Source organism: Salvelinus namaycush, chromosome 14 (assembly GCF_016432855.1).
Source record: "Salvelinus namaycush isolate Seneca chromosome 14, SaNama_1.0, whole genome shotgun sequence".
In the NCBI taxonomy this organism is placed as follows: Eukaryota; Metazoa; Chordata; class Actinopteri; order Salmoniformes; family Salmonidae; genus Salvelinus; species Salvelinus namaycush.
In genome coordinates this window covers 32,853,463-32,877,748 of record NC_052320.1, presented here as the reverse complement: position 1 = coordinate 32,877,748, position 24,286 = coordinate 32,853,463, and the positions used below count along the sequence as shown (strand labels likewise).

At 42.2% G+C, this 24,286-nt stretch overlaps 1 protein-coding gene across 2 annotated transcripts in view; it reads right to left on the bottom strand.

Moving 5' to 3' along the window:
• rer1 (retention in endoplasmic reticulum sorting receptor 1) overlaps window positions 1-23,097 on the bottom strand; it is a 28,678-nt gene extending 5,581 nt beyond the window's left edge. For both annotated transcript variants that reach the window (XM_039008432.1, XM_039008433.1), the window contains exons 1-6: window positions 23,004-23,097; window positions 14,017-14,102; window positions 13,666-13,770; window positions 12,954-13,050; window positions 11,811-11,889; window positions 7,422-7,557 (exon numbers count right to left, since the gene is read on the bottom strand). In XM_039008432.1, coding sequence (XP_038864360.1) covers window positions 7,422-7,557; window positions 11,811-11,889; window positions 12,954-13,050; window positions 13,666-13,770; window positions 14,017-14,097 — 498 coding nt within the window. In that variant the 5' untranslated portion in view covers window positions 14,098-14,102; window positions 23,004-23,097. The remainder of the gene's footprint in view (window positions 1-7,421; window positions 7,558-11,810; window positions 11,890-12,953; window positions 13,051-13,665; window positions 13,771-14,016; window positions 14,103-23,003) is intronic.
• Between the last annotated feature and the right edge of the window lie 1,189 nt (window positions 23,098-24,286).

Here is a 24,286-nt window from a genome sequence, read left to right as displayed (position 1 = left end):
CAGGTCTGGAGACTGGCTAGGCCACTCCAGGACCTTGAGATGCTTCTTACGGAGCCACTCCTTAGTTGCCCTGGCTGTGTGTTTCGGGTCGTTGTCATGCTGGAAGACCCAGCCACGACCCATCTTCAATGCTCTTACTGAGGGAAGGAGGTTGTTGGCCAAGATCTCGCGATACATGGCCCCATCCATCCACCCCTCAATACGGTGCAGTCGTCCTGTCCCCTTTGCAGAAAAGCATCCCCAAAGAATGATGTTTCCACCTCCATGCTTCACGGTTGGGATGGTGTTCTTGGGGTTGTACTCATCCTTCTTCTTCCTCCAAACACGGCGAGTGGAATTTAGACCAAAAGCTCTATTTTTGTCTCATCAGACCACATGACCTTCTCCCATTCCTCCTCTGGATCATCCAGATGGTCATTGGCAAACTTAATACGTGCCTGGACATGCGCTGGCATGAGCAGGGGGACCTTGCGTGCGCTGCAGGATTTTAATCCATGACGGCGTAGTGTGTTACTAATGGTTTTCTTTGAGACTGTGGTCCCAGCTCGGGCTGATCCCTCACCTTCCTCATGATCATTGATGCCCCACGAGGTGAGATCTTGCATGGAGCCCCAGACCGAGGGTGATTGACCGTCATCTTGAACTTCTTCCATTTTCTAATAATTGCGCCAACAGTTGTTGCCTTCTCACCAAGCTGCTTGCCTATTGTCCTGTAGCCCATCCCAGCCTTGTGCAGGTCTACAATTTTATCCCTGATGTCCTTACACAGCTCTCTGGTCTTGGCCATTGTGGAGAGGTTGGAGGTCTGTGAGAGCCAGAATTCTTACTGGTTGGTAGGTGATCAAATACTTATGTCATGCAATAAAATGAAAATGAATTACTTAAAAATCATACAATGTGATTTTCTGGATTTTTGTTTTAGATTCCGTCTCTCACAGTTGAATTGTACCTATGATAAAACTACAGACCTCTACATGCTTTGTAAGTAGGAAAACCTGCAAAATCGGCAGTGTGTCAAATACTTGTTCTCCCCACTGTATATCTATCCTACCCTGTCTTTCTAAGGTCTTCGAAAGCCAAGTTAACAAACAGATTACCGACCACTTCGAATCCCACCGTACCTTCTCCCACCTCAGCCACGCTCAGGGTCCTAAACGATATCATAACCGCCATCGATAAGAGACATTACTGTGCAGCCGTATTCATCAACCTGGCCAAGGCTTTCGACTCTGTCAATCACCACATTCTTATTGGCAGACTCGACAGCCTTGGTTTCTCAAATGATTTCCTCGCCTGGTTTACCAACTACTTCTCTGATAGAGTTCAGTGTGTCAAATCGGAGGGTCTGTTGTCCGGACCTCTGGCAGTCTCTATGTGTGTGCCACAGGGTTCAATTCTCGGGCCGACTCTCTTCTCTGTATACAGCAATGATGTTGCTCTTGCTGCTGGTGATTCCCTGATCCACCTCTACGCAGACGACACCATTCTGTATACTTCTGGCCCCTCTTTGGACACTGTGTTAACTAACCTCCAGACGAGCTTCAATGCCATACAACTCTCCTTCGTTGGCCTCCAACTGCTCTTAAATGCAAGTAAAACTAAATGCATGCTATTCAATCAATCACCGCCCGCACGTCCAGCATCACTACTCTGGATGGCTCTGACTTAGAATATGTGGACAACTACAAATACCTAGGTGTCTGGTTAGACTGTAAACTCTCCTTCCAGACTCACATTAAGCATCTCCAATCCAAAATTAAATCTAGAATCGGCTATATATCGCAACAAAGCATCCTTCACTCATGCTGCCAAACATACCATCCAACCGATCCTCGACTTCGGCGATGCCATCTATAAAATAGCCTCCAACACTCTACTCAACAAATTGGATGCAGTCTATCACAGTGCCATCCGTTTTGTCACCAAAGCCCCATATACTACCCACCAATGTGACCTGTACGCTCTCGTTGGTTGGCCCTCGCTTCATACTCGTCGCCAAACCCACTGGCTACAGTTTATCTACAAGTCTCTGCTAGGTAAAGCCCCGCCTTATCTCAGCTCACTGGTCACCATAGCAGCACCCGCTCGTAGCACGCGCTCCAGCAGGTATATCTCACTGGTCACCCCCAAAGCCAATTCCTCCTTTGGTCGCCTTTCCTTCCAGTTCTCTGCTGCCAATGACTGGAACGAACTGCAAAAATCACCGAAGCTGGAGACTCATATCTCCCTCACTAGCTTTAAGCACCAGATGTCAGAGCAGCTCACAGATCACTGCACCTGTACATAGCCCATATGTAAACAGCCCATCTATCTACCTCATCCCTATACTGTATTTATTTATCTTGCTCCTTTGCACCCCAGAATCTCTACTTGCATATTCATCTTCTGCACATCTACCATTCCAGTGTTTAATTGCTATATTGTAATTACTTCGCCACCATGGCCTATTTATTGCCTTAACTCCCTTACCTCATTTGCACTCACTGTATATAGACTTTGTTTTCTTTTTTTCTACTGTATTATTGACTGTATGTTTTGTTTATGCCATGTGTAACTCTGTTGTTGTATGTGTCGAATTGCTATGCTTTATCTTGGCCAGGTCGCAGTTGCAAATGAGAACTTGTTCTCAACTAGCCTACCTGGTTAAATAAAGGTGAAATAAATAAATAAAAATGTTATTACATACTGTCAGGAAGAACCTTTGGATATCAGAGCGGCGGTAACTCACCAGCATAATGACCAGGAATATGACTATCCCGAATCGGATCCTTTGTTCATACCCTCCGGGGCAATTTAACTGATTCCAGAGGCTGTTCCAAAACACCGCCGGCGGGAAGGGGGTACTCGGAGTGGACTTTTAGTCCGACTCACGAGGTGCAGACACCACCCACCGCTTCCGAGTAGATTACTCGCTAATGTTCAGTCTCTGGATAAAGTTGACGAGATCAGGGCAAGCATTTCCTTCCAGAGAGACATCAGGGATTGTAACATACTCAGTTTTATGGAAACATGGCTCTCTCGGGATATACTGTCTGAGTCCGTTGAGCCAGCTGCGTTCTCAGTTCATCGCGCAGACAGGAATAAATATCTCTCCGGGAAGAATAAGAGTGAGGGTGTATGTTTCATGATTAACTACTCATGGTGTGAATGTGATAACATACAGGAACACAAGTCCTTTTGTTCACCCGACCTAGAATAGCTCACAATTGTAGCTGGGGATTTTAAAGCAAATTTGAGGAAAACATTACTGAAGTTCTATCAGCACATTGACTGTAGTACTCGCGCTGATAAAAAAAAAAACACTTGGACCACTGGCTACTCCAACTTCTGGGATGCCTACAAGGCCCTCCCACGCCCTCCCTTCGGCAAATGTGATCATGACTCCATTTTGCTCCTCCCTTCCGAAAGGCAGAAACTGAAACAGGAAGTACACGTGCTAAGGACTATTCAACACTGGTCTGACCAATCGGAATCCACGCGTCAAGATTGTTTTGATCACGCAGACTGGGAAATGTTCCAGGTAGCCTCTGAGAACAACAGACGAATACATGGATATGGTGACTGAGTTTATCAGGAAATGTATAGGAGATGTTGTACCCACTGTGACTATTAAAACCTACCCTAACCAGAAACCGTGGATAGATGGCAGCATTCACGTAAAACTGAAAGAGCGAACCATCAAATTTAACCATGGCAATGTGACTGGGAATATAGCCGAATACCAATAGTGTAGTTATTCCCTCCGTAAGGCAATCAAACAGGCCAAAGGTCAGTATAGAGACAAAGTGGAGTCACAATTCAACGGCTCAGACTCGAGACGTATGTGGCAGGGTCTACAGTCAATCACAGATTACAAAGGGAAAACCAGCCACGTCCCGGACACTGACGTCTTGCACCCGGACAAGCTACACACCTTCTTCGCCTGCTTTGAGGATAACACAGTGTCAACGCGGCCCGCTATCAAGGACTGTGGGCTCTCCTTCTCTGTGGCTGACGTGAGTAACACATTTAAGCGTGTTAACCCTCGTAAGGCTGCAGGCCCAGACGGCCTCCCTAGCCGCGTCCTCAGAGCACGTGCAGACCAGCTGGCTGGAGTGTTCACGGACATATTCAATCTCTCCCTATCCCAGTCTGTTGTCCCCACATGCTTCACAATTGTCCAACATTGTTCCTGTACCCAAGAAAGCAAAAGGTAACTGAACTAAATGACTAATCGCCCCATAGCACTCACTTCTGTCATCATGAAGTGCTTTGAAACTAGTCAAGGATCATATCACCTCTACCTTACCTGACAGCCTAGACCCACTTCAATTTGCTTACCGCCCCAATAGATCCACAGACGATGCAATTGCCATCACACTGCACACTGCCCTATCCCATCTGGACAAGAGGAATACCTATGTAAGAATGCGGTTCATTGACTATAGCTGTGCAACTGGGTCCTGGACTTCGTGACGGGCCACCCCCAGGTGGTGAAGGTAGGAAACAACATCTCCACTTCACTGATCCTCAACACTGGGGCCCCACAAGGATGCGTGCTCAGCCCCCTCCTGTACTCCCTGTTCACCCATGACAGCATGACCACGCACGCCTCCAACTCAATCATCAAGTTTGCAGACGACAACAGTAGTAGGCCTGATTACCAACAATAATGAGAGGTAAGGGCCCTGGGAGTGTGGTTTCAGGAAAATAACCTCTCACCCAACGTCAACAAAACAAAGGAGCTGATCGTGGACGGGACCGCAGTGGAGAAGGTGGAAAGCTTCAAGTTCCTCGGCGTACACATCACTGACAAACTGAAATTGTCCACCCACACAGACAGTGTGGCGAAGGCGGCGCAACAGCCCCTCTTCAAACTCTGGAGGCTGAATAAATTTGGCCTGGCACCAAAAACCCTCACAAACTTGTACAGATGCATCCTGTCGGGCTGTATCACCGCCTGGTACGGCAACAGCACCAACCACAACCGCAGGGCTCTGTAGAGGGTGTTGCGGTCTGCCCAATGCATCACCGAGGGCAAGCTACCTGCCCTCCAGGACAAAAAGATCATCAAGAACAACCACCACCCGAGCCTATGCCTGTTCACCCCGCTATCGTCCAGAACGCGAGGTCAATACAGGTGCATCAAAGCTGGGACCGAGTGACTGAAAAACAGCTTCTATCTCAAGGCCATCAAACTGTTAAATAGCCATCGCTAGCACATTAGAAGCTGCTGCAGTATAGAGAGACTTGAAATCACTGGTCACTTTAATGTTTACATATTTTGCATTACTCATCTCATATGTATATACTGTATTCTAACCTATTCTACTGTATCTTAGTCTATGCCACTCTGACATCGCTCATCCAAATATTTATATATTCTTAATTCCATTCCTTTATATTGTGTGTATTGTTCAATATTACTGCACTGTTGGAGCTAGAAACACAAGCATGTCGCTACACCCACAATAACATCTGCTAAACACGTTTATGTGACAAATAAAATGCGATTTGATTTGTGTGCGCCATTCAGAGGGTGAATGGGTGAGACAAAATATTTAAGTGCCTTTGAACGTGGTATGGTAGTAGGTGCCAAGCGCACCGGTTTGAGTGTGTTAAGAAATGCAACGCTGCTAGGTTTTTCACACTTAACCGTTTCCCCATGTGGATCATGAATGGTCCACCACCCAAAGAACATCCAGCCAACTTGAAACAACTGTGGGAAGCATTGGCGTCAACCTGGGCGGGGGGATGCAACAACATTTTAGGAAGATGTTCTTAAATGTTTTGTACAAAGTGTATATATCCATTGTTTTTGGCAAAATTGCTCAAGCTCAGTAAATTTTGTATTTTCATGTAATGTGGTGGCAGCACCATGCCATGGGTATGTTTGTCAAAAGTTGAAGGAAAACACGCCTCAGTCTTCTGAAAACCTAACCCTGGGATAGTTTTATTTTTATGCGGAACAATTCAAATCAAATTGTCACATGCCGAATACAACTGGTGTAAACTTTACCGTGAAATACTTGCTCACAAACCCTTCCCAACAACGCAGAGTTTAAAATAAATAAATAAAATAGTAACAAGAGGAATAAAATAAAATTCACAAGAATGGAGGAGTACCAGTACCAGATCAATGTGCAGAGGTATGAGGTATTGGAGGTAGATATGTACATGATGGCAAGGTAAAGTGTGCGTATGTAGTATATGTGAATGTCTGTGGGTTTTGTGTGGGAGTATCAATGTAGTTTGTGTATGTGAGTGTGTGTATATGGTTTGTATATACAGTCTAGTAAGTGTGCGTAGGGTCAGTGCAAGATAGAGTCAGTGCAGATAGTTTGGGTCCCATTAATTGTCTATTTAGCAGTATTATGGCTGTGGGGGTAGAAGCTGTCTCGGAGCCTGTTCGCCTGAGAGCCCTCTCCAAAGTGTGCACAGTTCCTAAGTAATTTCAATGCAATTTTATGTTTCAAAGAAGAGTCTTCAACTATAAGGTGGTTTTTGAGCTCTCCAAGCTGTGCCGTTGAAGAACTAGAGCAAGCACACTTGTAGATGTTTTGATTGGAACACAACCCTGCATCCCCACTATCACACAATTACTGTTCACGCAATCCAGAAACGGTCCATTATACAGTAAATAGCAATCTAGGTCAGGTGAGCATCATTTGAAAGCTTGTTCTATTGCGAACATGACTAGCTAAGTTACAAAATATGATACTACAGTGTTAGCCGTTCACAATTCAATTCAGAGAAACAGATTGTCATTCTGGTGCGTGTAGAAAGGAGTCATGAGTGCATTCAGGTGGGTGTGCCGCGGCAAATTTTCTTCACAATAGACAAACAGGCTCATTCTGTCCAAAACAACCCAGGGTATGACGCCATGTCACCTTGTAACTGTACAGCCAACATAGGGATCATAAACGTTGGCACTGTATAATGACATGAATTTTATGCTATGGAAATGTGAAGTGCATATTTGGACTCACGGGTGTTTGGCTTACTTGTATGACATCAAAGCAGTATTTATTATAATCCTCAACATCTCATCTTTCAAAATACATAGCCCTCTTAATTTACATAATTTCCCTAAAACATTCGCAAAAGTTGCCCTATTAGCGGAAGGGATGGGGGCAACGTCTTGTCGCACGAGGTGCTCAAGTTCAGAACATCTGTCAGTCAAAACCCATACAGAGCTGTGAAGCGGAGACCCTGAGCTCTGACATGTATTTTTCTTCACTTTAAAAAAAAAAGTGGAGTTGGTTGTGTAGATCGGTAGGAAAAAGAAAGAACTTATTCCCTTTTTAGATTGAGTTTTAAGGCAGCAAAATGTGATGACTGTGCAAGGGGTGTGTAGACTAACTAGCGACTGTACATCTAGCTATGACGCGTCTGATACGACTATCATGCAGTCAGCAGCAGTGTCACTGGGTTTCCCATACCTTGATCTGCCTCTTCATGGTGATGCAGAAAAGCATGATGAAGTACATTACGAGTATGGGCCAGAACACAGGCACATTGAAGGCTTCGAAGAATGTGCAAATCATGGCAATGACGATGCCTTTCGTTGCCGAATGCCTGCAGACAAAAAAAAGGAACCGACATAAAACATACAATAAGGATGTGTAGTAGTTGGAAAATAATAGTAGTTGTAATTTCACACTCATGGCCATAAAGTTGTCAAAATAAAAAAACAGGACCCATATTCACAAAGCGTCACAGATGGTCTAGGATCAGGTCCCGTCGATGCATATAGTTATGATCTAAAATGCTAAACTGATCCTAGATCAGCTCTCGTAGTCTGAGACTCTTTGTGAATACGAGCCCAGAAGGATACCACAAAGCTAACCACCAGAGGTTTCTGTTTCCGATCATCATAGGTATGGGCAACAACATATCAGTCAGTGACACCAAGTCAAGGGGTCTGAATACACCTTCGGAAAGTATTCAGACCCCTTCACTTTCCCCACATTGTTACGTTACAGCCTTATTCTAAAATGGATTCAATAGTCCCCCCCCCCCCCCCCCTCAACAATCTTCACACAATATCCCATACTGACAAAGCAAGAACAGTTTTTCCCCCCCGCTAATTAAAATAAACTGGACTATTACATTTACATAAGTATTCAGACCGTACTCAGTACTTTGTTGAAGCCCCTTTGGCAGCGATTACAGCATTGAGTCTTCTTGGGCATGACGCTACAAGCTTGGCACACCTGTATTTGAGCAGTTTCTCCCATTTTTCTATGCAGATCCTCTCAAGCTCTGTCAGATTGGATGGGGAGTGTTGCTGCACAGTTATTATCAGGTCTCTCCAGAGATGTTCGATCGGGTTCAAATCCGGGCTCAAGGACATTCAGAGACTTGTCCCGAAACCACTGCTGCGTTGTCTTGGCTGTGTGCTTAGAGGTCGTTGTCCTGTTGGAAGGTGAACCAACGCCCCAGTCCGAGGTCCTGAGCACTATGAAGCAGGTTTTCATCAAGGATCTCTCTGTTCTTTGCTCCGTTCATCTTTGCCTCGATCGTGACTAGTCTCCCAGTCCCTGCCGCTGAAAAACATCCCCACAGCATGATGCTGCCACCACCGTGCTTCACTGTAGGGATGGTGCCAGGTTTCCTCCAGATGTGACGCTTGGCATTCAGGCCAAATAGTTCAATCTTGGTTTCATCAGACCAGAGAATCTTGTTTCTCATGGTTTGAGAGTCTTAAGGTTCCTTTTGGCAAACTCCAAGTGGGCTTTCATGTGCCTTTTACTGAGGAGTGACTTCCATCTGGCCACTCTACCATAAAGGCCTGATTGCTGGAGTGCTGCAGAAATTATTGTCTCTGCAGCACTCCAACAAGAACCATTTCTGCAGCACTCCAACAATCAGGCCTTTATGGTAGAGCGGCCAGACGGAAGGCACCCGCTTGGAGTTTCTCCCATCTCCACAGAGGAACTCTAGAGCTGTCAGTGACCATCGGGTTCTTGGTCACCTCCCTGACCAAGGCCCTTCTCCCCAACTGCTCAGTTTGGCCGGGCGACCAGGTCTAGGCCACCCGGCCTAGATCTGATCTTCATCCAAGTCACAACAACAGACAAACACAGTCTGCTTAAACTAATAAACAATTATACATTTTCATGTCTTTATTGAACACACCATTTAGATATTCACAGTGCAGGGTGAAAAAAGTATGTGAACCCTTGGATTTAATAACTGGTTGACCCTCCTTTGGCAGCAATAACCTCAACCAAACGTTTTCTGTAGTTGCGGATCAGACCTGCACAATGGTCAGGAGAAATTTTTGACTATTCCTCTTTACAAAACTGTTTTAGTTCAGGAATATTCTTGGGATGTCTGATGTGAACTGCTCTCTTGAGGTCATGCCACAGCATCTCAATCGGGTTGAGGTCAGGACTCTGACAGGGTTACTCCAGAAAGCGTATTTTCTTCTGTTGAAGCAATTTTGTTGTTGATTTACTTCTGTGTTTTGGGTCGTTGTCCTGTTGCACCACCCAACTTCTGTTGAGCTTCAATTGGCGGACAGATAGCCTTACATTATCCAGCAAAATGTACATCAGCAGGACACCCACTACTAGAGAGATTAGCAACAGTGCTTAACTTTCTTCATTTATAGACAATTTGTCTTACCGTTGATTGATGAACATCAAGGCTTTTAGAGATACTTTTGTAACCCTTTCCAGTTTTATGCAAGTCAAAAATTAGATCTCTTTTATGAGATCTCTTTTGTTCGAGGCATGGTTCACATCAGGCAATGCTTCTTGTGAATAGCAAACTCAAATTTAGTTTTTTTATAGGGCAGGACAGCTCTAACCAACATCTCCAATCTTGTCTCATTGATTGGACTTCAGGTTAGCAGACCCCAATTAGCTTTTGGGGTTCACATACTTTCCCCAACCTACACTGTCAATGTTTAAATAATGTATTCAATATAGACAAGAAAAATACAACAATGTGTGTGTTATTAGTTTAACTTCTTTGGGATAGGGGACGGTATTTTGACGTCCGGATGAAAAGCGTGCCCAAAGTAAACTGCCTGCTACTCAGGCCCAGAAGCTAGGATATGCATATAATTGGTAGATTTGGATAGAAAACACTCTAAAGTTTCTAAAACTGTTAAAATAATGTCTGTGAGTATAACAGAACTGAAATGGCAGGCGAAACCCCGAGGACAAACCCCCCCAAAAAATAATCCTTCCACTGATTTCAATGGCTGGCACTTATATAATAGGGTGAAATCATGCCCGATTGCAGTTCCAAGGATTTCCACTAGATGTCAACAGTCTTTAGAAGGAGTTTCAGGCTGGTTTTTGGAAAAATGACCCAGAAATAGTAGTTTTTCTAGGTGGCTCCCATTTTGGCTGTAGTGTTTCCAAACGTGACAGAGCGCGTTCTTTGGTATTTTTCTCTGGTAAAGACAATAACGGTTCTCCGTCTTAAATTGTATTGTTTATTTGCGTATTAGGGTACCTAAGGATTGATTATAAACATTGATTGACTTGTTTGTATAAGTTTATTGGTAACGTTTGGGATTCATTTTGTATGCATTTTGAAGGAGGGAAACCGAGTGGATTATTGACTGAAGCGCGCCAGCTAAACTGAGTTTTTATGGATATAAAGGACATTATCGAACAAAAGGACCATTTGTAATGTAACTGAGATCTTTTGGAGTGCCAAAAGAAGAAGATCTTCAAAAGGTAAGGCATTTTTTATATCGCTATTTCTGACTTTCGTGTCGCAACTCCCTGGTTGAAAATGATTTGTTATGCATTTGTGTGCTGGGCGCTGTCCTCAGATAATCGCATGGTTTGCTTTCGCCGTAAAGCCTTTTTGAAATCTGACACCTTAGCTGGATTAACAACAAGTTAAGCTGATTTTGATGTATTGCACTTGTGAATTCACGAAAGTTTAATATTTATAGTAATTTAATTTGAATTTGGCGCTCTGCCATTTCACCGGAAATTGTCAAAATGGGACGGTAGCGTCCCACTAATCCGCAGGAAGTTAAGCACACTGTGTGTCTATTGTTGTGACTTAGATGATCAGATCAAATTTTATGACCAATTTATGCAGAAATCCAGGTAATTCCAAAGTGTTCACATACTTTTTCTTGCCACGGTATGTCAATAAGGTGTTTTATTTTTAATACATTTGAAAAAATGTCTAAAAACCTGTTTTCGCGTTGTCATAATGGGGTGTGTAGATTGCTGATTTTTATTTAATCTATTTTAGAATGAGGCTGTAACGTAACAAAAAGGGGTCTGAATACTTTGAAGGCACTGTATGCTATATCCACATATAGCCTTGATAGTAAGGAGAGTATGTAAAACAAAGCTTTCCAGTAACAGTCCATAGAGCCATCCTAGTGCAGCATCCTTCAGGAAGTATACTTTCACAAGCCAAGAACCTCTTTACATTGTCGGGTGAGCGAGCTACTCTGCAAGGGCAGTGTGCAGGAGCTTATTTTCGGTGAACCAGGCTATAGTTGGACATAGGACACAACACACATACATGGTCGGACAGTATTGTACATGTCACAGTGAATATGTGTGTTCTCACTTTCCATTTTATTGTAATGTATTATAGTGCATTGATTTTGTGCATTATGATGTGTTGCTGACCCCACAAAATGAACTTCCATGCAAATGGTCCAAAAAAAACAACATATCGTAACCATTGGTGAATGATTGATGAAAGAATATTCAAACAGGAGACTGTGGTAGGATATCAGGACAAGGGAGCACAAATGATGCATGCACAAGCCTGTGGCTCAACCCAGTTCAGTGAAAGGCCAGGCTGGGTAGATGACGGTGATTAGGGGCTCTCACCAGAATTTGAATTCGGGCAACCTCCTGATGAACGGGCGGAACTCCTCGTTCTGCTTGGTGGGGAGCGCCGGGCCCTCATCTACAGGTGAGTGGAGGAGGAGCAAGGTTACAAGGATCAGTGGTCACGTTCCGAGCCAATCAAATGGACTCAAAACAAGAACAGTGACTAAAGATTTAGAAAACTGATCCCAACGGCATCCCAATAAGAATACTGGAGTAAACACCTTGCATTCTGTTTTAAATACCAAAATGTCACTAAAAGGCGTTAAAATAGTATTTACATAGCAACCAAAGACCTTTCAAAGAGAACCCTTTCTTTGTTACTCTCACCACATTGGAAGCAAAAGAGCTCTCCAATAACTTGTTTCTCTAGTGTACAATGTGTTTCTAAAAACTGGTATGAGATGATTGCCCCACCAATTCAGTCCAAATCCATTCAGTAAAAAAATTCGCACCTTGCAGCAGCAATGTGAGTAATTAACACACATCAAATAGACCCCACTTAACCAGTGCATCCCCCATTTTAAATGAGTAGGCGTGACAAAGGGTTAAATGCAGAAGGCACATTTAAGTTGAATGCATTCTGTTGTACAACTGACTAGATATCCCCCTTTCACTTTCCCAAGGGCAAGGTAAACCAACCAATCTTTATCCACAATACTACTTGTAAGTACACTGAACTGTACTAAACATGCATCTCTTTCTGAATTTTGGGATCTAATTTTGTAGTTTGCTGTTTTCTGAAATGATGGGTAATTTGGTAATTATGTTTTATATAGTCTTTGTCTAGTCATGATAAGGATTAATTATCCAGACTGCAAATAAAAATGTAATTGCATTGAACTAAACCGTATAGTATTGAGTCTTCCCAAACTATAAGGTATTATTTTTGAATTGTATATGCTAGTGTATTAAGACGCGTTATCGAGTTGGCTTGAAAGCCAAAGATGCACCCCTAGTCAAAGCTTCTTTTTTTTTATTTTTTTTTTTACTTACTCTCTAGCCGCACCATGGAGTCTGAGCAACAAGATATTTTTGATTGTGTCTTAGTGAAGAGTGAGCACTAGAAAACACTAAAAGTAAACATCTTGAACATGACCGCAACCAAAGGAATGTGGCGTGGTTCAGTGAACTCTAACTTGCCTTCGTCAAGCATTGATGGATCCACTTTTGGTGATAGAAAAGCGATGAACAGGTTAAGATGGTAGATTCCCAGAGCATATGTTACAATATACCAACCCTGGAGGGAGCAGAGAAAACCTCATATTAGTGTTGATTTGAATGTCATGCATTCCCACCTGCAAACTGTGAATGAAATAAGCGTAAAAATGTATATTCCGTAATTCAATTTGTAAATGCATCACTGACTGAGGTGAAAATATCTGGAGCAATACTAGTCTAGAAGAAAACAGTACACCTTCACACAGATGCCCCCCGAAAATGTCTTAACGGTTAGACTTGGCAATATAACGTTATCATAGGCAAACAGATTTCAAATCTGACAAGCCACTTATAGGCTCTTCCAAACGTGCTCTCTCGCCTGAGGCATGCCCGCATCTTGGCAGATTTGACTTTGACTGTTTATGCCTGTAAGGAGAAAGTTGTCCCACTGTGTATAATGAAGTGTCACATTGCCGAGGCCACCTTTAAGGACGTCAGGTGCGTATTCAGTAGGGTATAATGTTGTGGAACGTTCCGATAGAAATATATTGTGCAGAACAGACGTGCCTTTTTGACATGTGGAGGAAGAAATTATGTCAGCTCTGCTCATGGCATTTCTATGTGGAGTGTTCGGTATGTTGCACTCTCCTGAATGCGGCTCAGGATAAGCCCTGAGTGTGGTGTGTGGCTCTACCTGTAATATGTACACTCTGATCATGTAGATGGCCGTTAGAGAAAGAGTGACTCCCCATCGCCCTATGGAGAACGGCGTTGACTTGTCTAGCCATGACTGATAGATCTGGAAAAGACACCAACCAGAGACACAGTGCACAACCATTACCAGGAGAACTACTATAACCATTAGATAAAGCACTGTTTCAACATCGTCTTAACTGAAGTGGAAATTCCAGTCTTTCTATGTGGCACCACCGTGACAGTGGGTCCAATGTCTATCTTCATCAAAACAGTGGTGCAGAGTTCTATTTGGTTTAGCCTATTTCACTTTCCTCTTGACGAGAACAACTAAAGGCACCGGCAGCAGTACCTGTCCAACCCGTGTGAAGAAGCTGCCGATTGTGGATGGTTTCCCATGGATCGATTCACCAACACTGTCCCCTTCTGACATTATGTCTGTGGAAGGAGAGAAAATGGTTGTTAACAGTTATTCCTTGAACAGACTTCACCACCCAGGGCTCTACAGTGCGACCATTTTACTCGCATATGCACCTAAATATTTTGCTGTGCGACCTAGATTTTTTATTTATTTAGGAGCACCAGTGCCCCAATTTTTCTCGCCCAGATAATAATTGTTTTTGCAATGATTACTTCATTGTACCGCAGCCCAAGTGCCATGGAGAATACACAAGAGCAGATATGGCGCAATCATGGTGGCGTTACTACAAAAAAAAGGCTTCTTAATGAAAAATATTTGAAGTGTGCTCTTCAATTTACAAGTACTCCTTGTAAAAAAAAATAAGTCAGCGTTGAGCCCTGCTAACTCAGACTTTGTGTTTGAAAGATCTTGCCTGGCGGTGCTTGGTAAAGCTAGTTTAGTTGTTCCATTTGCTGCAAGTAAATAATGTGTGGGAAGATGAGACTGGGGATATTATGCCTATAACTCAAAGAAATGTGTCAAATAGTAATGAACACCAATATCATCCTTACATGTAGGCTTCAGCAGTTGTTTAATATATAGCTAGCTAGTTAATTTATTCAGTTGCAGTCCTCTTCTACATTACCGGTAATAACATGGCAACAATACACAGAGCGACAACAACGCTTCATCAACCTAACATCCACATTAGCCCAACCAGCCACCAGATTGCATTTTTATTCCTTTTACGTCGTTTGTCATCTGCGTCCGACTTTAATGTGCCCAGCCGGCTATACACTCGTGTGCCCCAGTGACTGTCTTGTACATAAAAAATGTCCTTCATTCAGGCAGCAAAGGCATCGGTTTCCTCCTTAAAAGGAACGTTTCGGACATTTTTGGCCTAAAAATCATTGTCCAGATCACTTTACAAACATGCAGGAATGTGAAAACTACTTCCAAATGCGTTCTGGAGATCAAAAGCTAGGTATCGTTAGTTACCGGATTTTATCCTTACTGATGCATTTGGGGGTAATCGTGTTTTTTCAAAACTACAACTAAGTTTAAGGAGTGAGGTTGATTTCCTGATCTCTGCTTGTTCCACTCCCGCATGCTGGGAATCGGAAAACGTGGGCGTTCCTAGTTTAACAGCTTTGAGACTGTACTCCCGAAAATAAACTGGAGAAGAAAGCCTGAACCAGCGGGGCCAAGAGGACAGAGCAAGTGTTATGCGCCCGCTATTGTTTTTATATCTGCATCATTTCATAACATTAGTGCTGTTGTGTGCATTGCGGTTGTGTAGCATTAGTTCGTCTATCGTTACTAGATCGAGTTCTGCCTGGTTTGTTTATACATTCAGAGCTAGCACATTGACATAGCCTCGTTTCTAAAGTACAACCATTGCAACACTGACTTGAATTGTTTTATATTTGGCTGCTGAATGTGCTCCCACCATAATATCTATAACAGCTATATGAATGAGTCTCCTGTAGCTTGCTATGGTAATCTCCCGACGTCTTGTTTATATTGTCATCGTCATAGTAGACTAAGCAATAAGGCATGGGGGGGGGTGGTATATAGCCAATAAACCACGGCTAAGGACTGTTCTTAGGCACGACGCATCACTGAGTTTATAATTAAGCAACAAGGCACGAGGGGGTGTGGTATATGGCCAATATACCACAGCTAAAGGCTGTTCTTATGCACGACGCAACGCACCTGGATACACCCCTATTGGCCATATATCACAAACCCCCGAGGTGCCTTATTGCTATTATAAACTGGTTACCAACGTAATTGGAGCAGTAAAAATATTTTTTTTGTCATACCCATGGTATACGGTCTGATACCACGGCTGTCAGCCAATCAGCATTCAGGGCTCGAACCACCCAGTTTATAATTAACGTTAGATCACTTTACCATCGTATTGGCTACATTTACCAGTGCTGTTTACAAATGTTAGAGTACAGACTACCCTAACAACAAATCTGATTATTCCTTTTTTTCTTTCAGAAAATATCACATGCCTACCGGGTTTTTTTCTTCCTGGAATGGGTACAACGGAAAAACAACAGACTGGTTTTGCCTGCCTGTGTGGTTGGGAGGATTCGTGATCTCCTGATGGGAAGTAAAGAGGCTTCGTTGAGGTTGATGATGTGCTGGAGGAATTGTAATAGCGTGCAATAAAATCTGGAAACGGCGTGAATTCTTTGTCTTTATTTGATTGGTTGTAACACTATCAGATCAGTACATCTTGAGTAAAACGAGTAGCCTCAATAAGGAATCACTTAGCTACGTATTTGCTTTAGTTGTACTATAAACCCCCTTTGTTTTGTGTATACACTATTGATTTACCAGACGTTGGTGGAGATATCAGTATCAGGGTTGGGCAATGTTTTTGTCTGGCCTCATATACATTAAGCATTTCTGTCATATAATGCTTTGCTCAACTGTAAGGTTTGTTCAAATTTCTCATGAGATTTTTCCCATCTTGCTATTGTTTGTTTTTGCTCTCTTAAGATTACCTTAGGCCTACCATATTTGTAGGTTATTCAAAAACAACGTAAAACTTTAAGATAGCCTAGAACTCCATTAAATAGATTCATTGTTTGATCATGAAATAGCACGGTGGGAGAAATCATCCACTATTGGAGAAAGATTTTTTTTTTATATAATTAAATTGACCGGACATTTAGCGCTGCTTTGGTGAAACTTAGCCATGTCTACATTGTGCTCTTGCATTCTGTAAATATAACATATTAATTGAAATGGGCTATAGCAAATCAGAATATAGGCAATTTACTCAGAATGACACCCATGCGCTGTCCTGCTGTGCACTGCCCGACTCCGCTCTTCTCTTTACTGCGTAAGGCCAGTCACGTTGAAATAGGTTAGGTATCGTCTGTCACATCACGATGTCGTCACTAGACGATGACTGTCAATCATCCTTGATAGATGATACTATTGTAATATCGCCCAACCCTAAATCAGGATTGCTCATAATATAGATGTTCAATAAAACTGCTCATATTCAAACAGCGGATATGCCTAGTACAGCCATTAAAGCTTGTTTGGATTGATTTGTTTATAGAGAATAATATCCACATTTAATTTACAATAACATGGGCAATGATGTTTTACTTTGAGAACATTGTCTTGTGCTTCTTAATGACATCCTGTTTTGCTGGCTTCGTTGATTGGGCAAGGTTCTTTGGAAGGGCAGGGGTGTTGTATGCTTGTGTTGAATTTAGAGTTGGACAAAATACGTTGTCCTGATAAATCGCCACCCATCAACTTGCCTAACCCTCTTGTTGTCCTCTGGTGTGAAATGCTTGCTACATACACAGACCTTCCGGTATTTGTCCTGCGGTGGTTTTACATCGTATTGTCGTAGAATTATTCTAATCAAAAGGAGAGACTTTTAGATTTCTTCAAAACAATCAAACTTTATTATTTCATTACTGCAGTAATGGAGCTTGTCAACGACCCACACGTAGGTGATTCGTTGAGAGCCCAACCAGCAGGACTAAGCCACAGCATTTTATAGCAAAGTCCATCCTCCTGGATATTCATGACAAATCACAGATGAGAGAATTTATACAAAAGGTACATTTTGCACTCATGCAAAAGAATTCAAGATTTACATGGCACCAAATATCTGTCTCTAGTTAATTTACTGCTTGCTTATACAGAAATACTAATGCAGCAGACATTAGGTCCTTTCCTTAAATAAACTGGAGATTGGGTATCCCTGGCACCGACAGACAGGCACACAGACACTATCCATGGAATGGAATGTTGTCTTATCACCAAGCCATCGTAAATCTACTGTCAATGTTAAATCTTAGAGCACAGGTGTCAAACTCATTCCACGGGGGGCCGAGTGTCTGCGGGTTTTCGCTCCTCCCTTGTACTTGATTGATGAATTAACATCACTAATTAGTTAGGAACTCCCCACACCTGGTTGTCTAGGGCTTTATTGAAAGGAAAAACCAAAAACCTGCAGACACTAGGCCCTCCGTGGAATGAGTTTGACACCCCTGTCTTAGAGGCTTCTCTCTCTCTCCACACAGACACATGAGAGTTCTAAGAACTCTATTCTGTTGCCTCTAAGACAAACAGACAGTGTGAGCACTAATACAAGCTTACATTCTAATATAAAAGTAATGTGATTAACATAATGTAGTAATACTACGATAGTATTTCGAGTTTTGAATAGGCGCCAACTAGAGGTCGACCGATTAATCGGAATGGCCGATTAATTAGGGCCGATTTCAAGTTTTCATAATCAGAAATCGGTATTTTTGGACACCGATTTTTTAGCAATGTTTTTTACTACACCTTTATTTAATCTTTATTTAACTAGGCAAGTCAGTTAAGAACACATTCTTATTTTCAATGACGGCCTAGGAACGGTGGGTTAACTGCCTCGTTCAGGGGCAGAACGACAGATTTTCACCGTGTCAGCTCGGGGGATTCAATCTTGCAACCTTTCAGTTACTAGTCCAACGCTCTAACCACCTGCCTCTCACATTGCACTCCACGAGGAGACTGCCTGTTACGCGAATGCAGTAAGCCAAGGTAAGTTGCTAGCTAGCATTAAACTTATCTTATAAAAAACAATCAATCAATCAATCATAATCACTAGTTAACTACACATGGTTGATGATATTACTAGTTTATCTAGCGTGTCCTGCGTTGCATATAATCGATGCGGTGCGTATCGTTGCTCCAATGTGTACCTAACCATGAACATCAATGCCTTTCTTAAAATCAATACACAGAAGTATATATTTTTAAACCTGCATATTTTGCTAAAAGAAATCCAGGTTAGCAGGCAATATTAACCAGGTGAAATTGTGTCACTTCTCTTGCGTTCATTGCACGCAGAGTCAGTGTATATGCAACAGTTTGGGCCGCCTAATTTGCCAGAATTTTACGTAATTATGACATAACATTGAAGGTTGTGCAATGTAACAGGAATATTTAGACTAATTGATGCCACCCCTTAGATAAAATACGGAACGGTTCCGTATTTCACTGAAAGAATAAACGTCTTGTTTTCGAGATGATAGTTTCCGGATTCGACCATATTAATGACCTAAGGCTCGTATTTCTGTGTGTTATTATGTTATAACTAAGTCTATGATTTGATAGAGTAGTCTGACTGAGCGGTGGTAGGCAGCAGCAGGCTCGTAAGCATTCATTCAAACAGCACTTTCATGCGTTTTGCCAGCAGCTCTTCGTTGCGCGTCAAGCATTGTGCTGTTTATGACTTCAAGCCTATCAACTCCCGAGACTAGGCTCGTGTAACCGACGTGAAATGGCTAGCTAGTTAGCGGGGTGCGCGCTAATAGCGTTTCAAACGTCACTCGCTCTGAGACTTGCAGTGGTTGTTCCCGCTGCTTCGAGGGTGGCTGTTGTCGTTGTGTTCCTGGTTCGAGTCCAAGGAGGAGCGAGGAGAGGGACGGAAGCTATACTGTTACACTGGCAATACTAAAGTGCCTATAAGAACATCCAATAGTCAAAGGTATATGAAATACAAATCGTATAGAGAGAAATATTCCTATAATAACTACAACCTAAAACTTCTTACCTGGGAATATTGAAGACTCATGTTAAAAGGAACCACCAGCCTTCATATGTTCTCATGTTCTGAGCAAGGAACTTAAACGTTAGCTTTCTTACATGGCACATATTGCACTTTTACTTTCTTCTCTTACACTTTGTTTTTGCATTATTTAAACCAAATTGATCGGCCATTCCGATTAATCGGTCGACCTCTACTGACAAGTATTTCACATAACCACGCCAATCTAGCGAAGACGCGCCTCCCTGTAGCTTGGCTCGGAGGCGCACAGCATCATGGAAGCTGTAGTAATCTGATTCTAACAAATTACATCCTGGTTCAATAAAAGGCTATTTTGCTCTTATTCCCCCGGGAAATTTGGATAACTAGAGCCACTGACAACTTGCTGTGGAGTTGTTAAAACAAACTGGAACATTCCTTTAACTTGATTTAATGGCCCGCCAGCAGAGATTTTGTAACTAACAGAAGATGGTTTCCAATTGGAGCAAATTAAACAATCAGTGGGCAGAAGAAGCGAGGAGGTGGGCAGAGTCAAGCACGAGCTAGCAAGATCCTATTGGCGCATTCGAGCATATTTTTGCACATTTTCTTTAGGGAACGCCTACTGTGCAATACCTCAATTCACCCTTGCACTCCTCTGGCAAAGGGTAAAGTGTACAAAACTTTGTCCACTCTGTTCGTAACAGATTCTAGTTTTGTAACAGAAAACATCAGCCAAAATGAATCTCGCTTCATCTTCTGCCAGCCACTGTGCTTCCTCTCATCACCATATTTGGTAGTGGGTGGAAATGCCAACCAGATGCTTCAGATTTATACATCCAATGAAACATCTGTCTCATTGTTCTGTGCCGCCAACCTAAAAAAAAAACGAGGAAAATATGTGTACCGTCACAGAGTTTCTCAACCCAGAGGCCCAACATCGCGAGACTTCCAGCAATGCTTGCTAAACAGACGAGGCGGGGATTTGAGAAGTCAATGAGACAAGTGAAAAATCCTTCCTTAGTTAATTTTATCCAAATCTAAAAAGCACAACTAGATTTTAGCCAATGTCTTAAGTAGTTGAGCATGTTATTACCAACAAGTTCTCACAGTCTCACTGCAGAATTAGACGTTCATGAACGTTCTCCAAAAGTCAAACTTTGAAGTTTCTCCAAAATGTAAGTGTTTGTTGTTCCTGCTGCTCTGTATCGTTTAATTTCTTCAAACGTCAAATTTTAAGTTAATGTTTAGGCACTACTTCTGAATGGTTAAGGGGTAATGTTTGGGATATGGTTAAAAGATTACATTTAAGCACCCATTCCAAATGGTTACGGTAAGGGTTAAGGTTCACCCCCCCCCCCCCCCAAAAAAAACAGTGTCCATGACTGGCTTCGAACACACAACCTTATGATCCAGAGTGCAATGAAAAACCAGTGTCCATGACTCCAACCTCATGAAGGTGACAAACTGACGTTTTCATTTTCCTCAAAATGTGTGGTGATCGGGGATTTCTATTTCTAGAAGCAGTTTATGCCCATCTAGGGCAAGTGAACTGAGCAGTCGCACAAGTTGAACCTGCTCTGAGGTTTCCACAATGGGAAGGTGATAAAAAAATGTATGGCAGTAGTTACAGATCTGTCACTCATTGAAAGCAAGTCTAAGAAGCCATAGATCTGTCTTATGTACACTATTTTTATGCTTCCCGTTCTTAAGTTTAGTTGTGTCTTTTACTTTCAGTTTTGTACACTAGCTTCAAACAGCTGTAAATACAATATTTTTGGTTATGGAAAATATATTTCACAGCGGTTTATATGGTACAATGATTCTCTACACTATACATGCTTGTTGTCACAAACTGAAATTAGGCGAACTATTAGAATTTTAGTAACCAGGAAATGGCGGAGCGATTTCTGCATTGTGAAGCTTTAACGTCAATCCCTGCCACTCTAGCATGGTGGTGGAAAATGGTGTTTTATTAAAACGGTACACATATGTCCCTGTTTTATTTTTTTTAAACCGAGTTGAGGAGGAAACTGATGCCTTTGCAGCCCAAATTAAGGATGTTTATGTACGAGCCGGTCACTGGGCGACAGACACATTGTATAACCAGCTGGACGCAGATGACAAACGTAGTAATAGTGTCCGCGGTCGGTTGGGCTACATCAACATACTGTAGGCTAATTCAGTGTTTCCCAACCCTGGTCCTCGAGTACCCAACATAAAATGTTTATTTTAACCCTGGATACCTGATTCAACTAATCATCAAGCCCTCAATGAGTTGAATGTTGGGTGTTTGTCAAGGGCTACAACAAAACGGTGTACTGTTTGGGGTACTCGGGGACCAGGGTTGGGAAAAACTGGGCTAATTGACCTAGCTAGTTACCACTATTCCAACACTTCCCACCCAAAATCGATAAAAGAGTTTCATTTTCCAGTTCATGTCAAATGGCATTTGTTGTTGATTGGCTATCCAATTATTGTGAGACTAAGTTAACGTTGGCTGATATGACCATATACTTGATAAATAGCTGACTGATCGGAGACAGAGACGGTCTCTTCCATTATGGATAACGTTAGCTATTATTTGCTCTCCAACGCTGAATCGTGAAATAGTAGGCTAGCTAATAGCAAGCGAGCTAGCCAACCAGCCAATGCAGTAGATAGCTAGCCAGCCATCTAGCTAACAACCCATTTATAGTGTGGGATTGGAAAGCTAGCTACAGTAACGTTATATGTTTAGCATTGAAGTGTGATTATTCATAACGCAATTTTGAATACCTAGCTAAAATAGCAGGTCATTGTTGTGGTTAGTTACTATTAGCTATTATTTTCGTATTCAATGTTATGTTTCTATTTTGCAAGCAGGGTGAGTGTTGCTAGCAAATTAGCTAGCTTTACAAAAAAATTATCTAGCGAATTAGTGATGTCCTTCCCTAAACAACCCATTTCTGGTTTGTGTAGTTTTCAAGCAACCATCTTTCATTAGCAGTGTGTGGTAAAACACTTATGGTTTCACTCTACTTCCCATAAGGTGCAGCGGGAATCAAACAGTTACTTTTTAACCCCTGCTACCAGAAAGATGGAAAGTGTAGTCCTTCGTGTCAATCTTGTCGTTTTGAAGGCTACAAATCAGTTGGAAGTTGAACTACAACCACCAGCTGTAACTTCGTGAATTTGACAACTCACTTCCGGTTAGAAACCGAGCTCTTTCTCGCTAGCTAGCATAGGCATATAGCCTCTCGTTACCATATTTAGAGATTCATTAAATTGAAATATTATTTCGGTATTGGTCCCCTAGATTCCACTTAAACTCGAGAACATATGTTCACATTCCTACTGATAGACAAAATACTGCAAGACAGGTTTTTCTTACCTGATTCTGCCGCTGTGTCACTACCTAACTACCTCTCGTGCTGGGCCGGCTAATGACGTATGAACACGTCAGTACTTCCGCGAGGACTCGCTCGAAAGTACGACAGGCAAGATTAGAAGAGTTTCGAAAACGCTGGGCCAATGTGATAGATTCCATAGAAATAGAATCTATGGATTAATGGATTATATTTCTATGGTAGTTACACTGGGGTTTTAGGGTCACTTCATTGAAAAGACAATGGCAAAATATTAACTACAATTATATATGACACAATAATAATTTCACTTTTTTTCCAGTCACACCTTTACTTTCAACTCACGTGCTGTTTTATGTCTGTAGCCTAAGATAATGCTCCAAATTAAATAGCCTACTTATTAAGACTCTCTAGAAATAAGTGCATTCAGAAAGTATTCACACCCCTTGACTTTTTCCACATTTTGTGGTGTTACATCTTGAATTTAAAATGGATTAATTCGAGATATTGTGTCACCTGCTTACACACATACCCCATAATGTCAAAGTGGAATTATGATTTTTTAAATGTTTAAACATTAATTAAAAATTAAAAACTGAAATGTATTGAGTCAAACCTTTTGTTACGGCAAGCCTAAATAAATTCAGGAGAAAAACTTTACTTAACAAGACACATAAATTCCATGGACTCTCTATGTGTGCAATAATATTGTTTAACGTGATTTTTGAATGACAACCTCATCTATGTACTCCACACATACAATTATATGTAAGATCCTTCAGTCGAGCAGTGAATTTCAAAAACAGATTCAACCACAAAGACCAGGGAAAGTTTTCCAATGCCTCGTAAAGAAGGGCACCTATTGGTAGATGTGTAAAAAAAAACTGACATTGAGTATCCCTTTGAGCATGGTGAAGTTATTAATTACACTTTGGATGGTGTATCAATACACCCAGTCACTACAAAGATACAGGCGTCCTTCCTAACTCAGTTGCCGGAGAGGAAAGAAACCACTCAGAGATTTCACTGTGAGGCCAACGGTGACTTTAAAACAGTTACAGCGTTTAATGACTGTGATAGGAGAAAACAGCATTGTAGTTATTCCACAATACTAACCTAATTGACAGAGGGAAATTAAGGAAGCCTGTACAGAATAAAAATATTCCAAAACATGCATCCTGTTTCAAATCAAATTAAATGAAATTGGGCCTCCCGGGTGGCGCAGTGGTCTAGGGCACTGCATCGCAGTGCTAGCTGCGCCACCAGAGTCTCTGGGTTCGCGCCCAGGCTCTGTCGCAGCCGGCCGCGA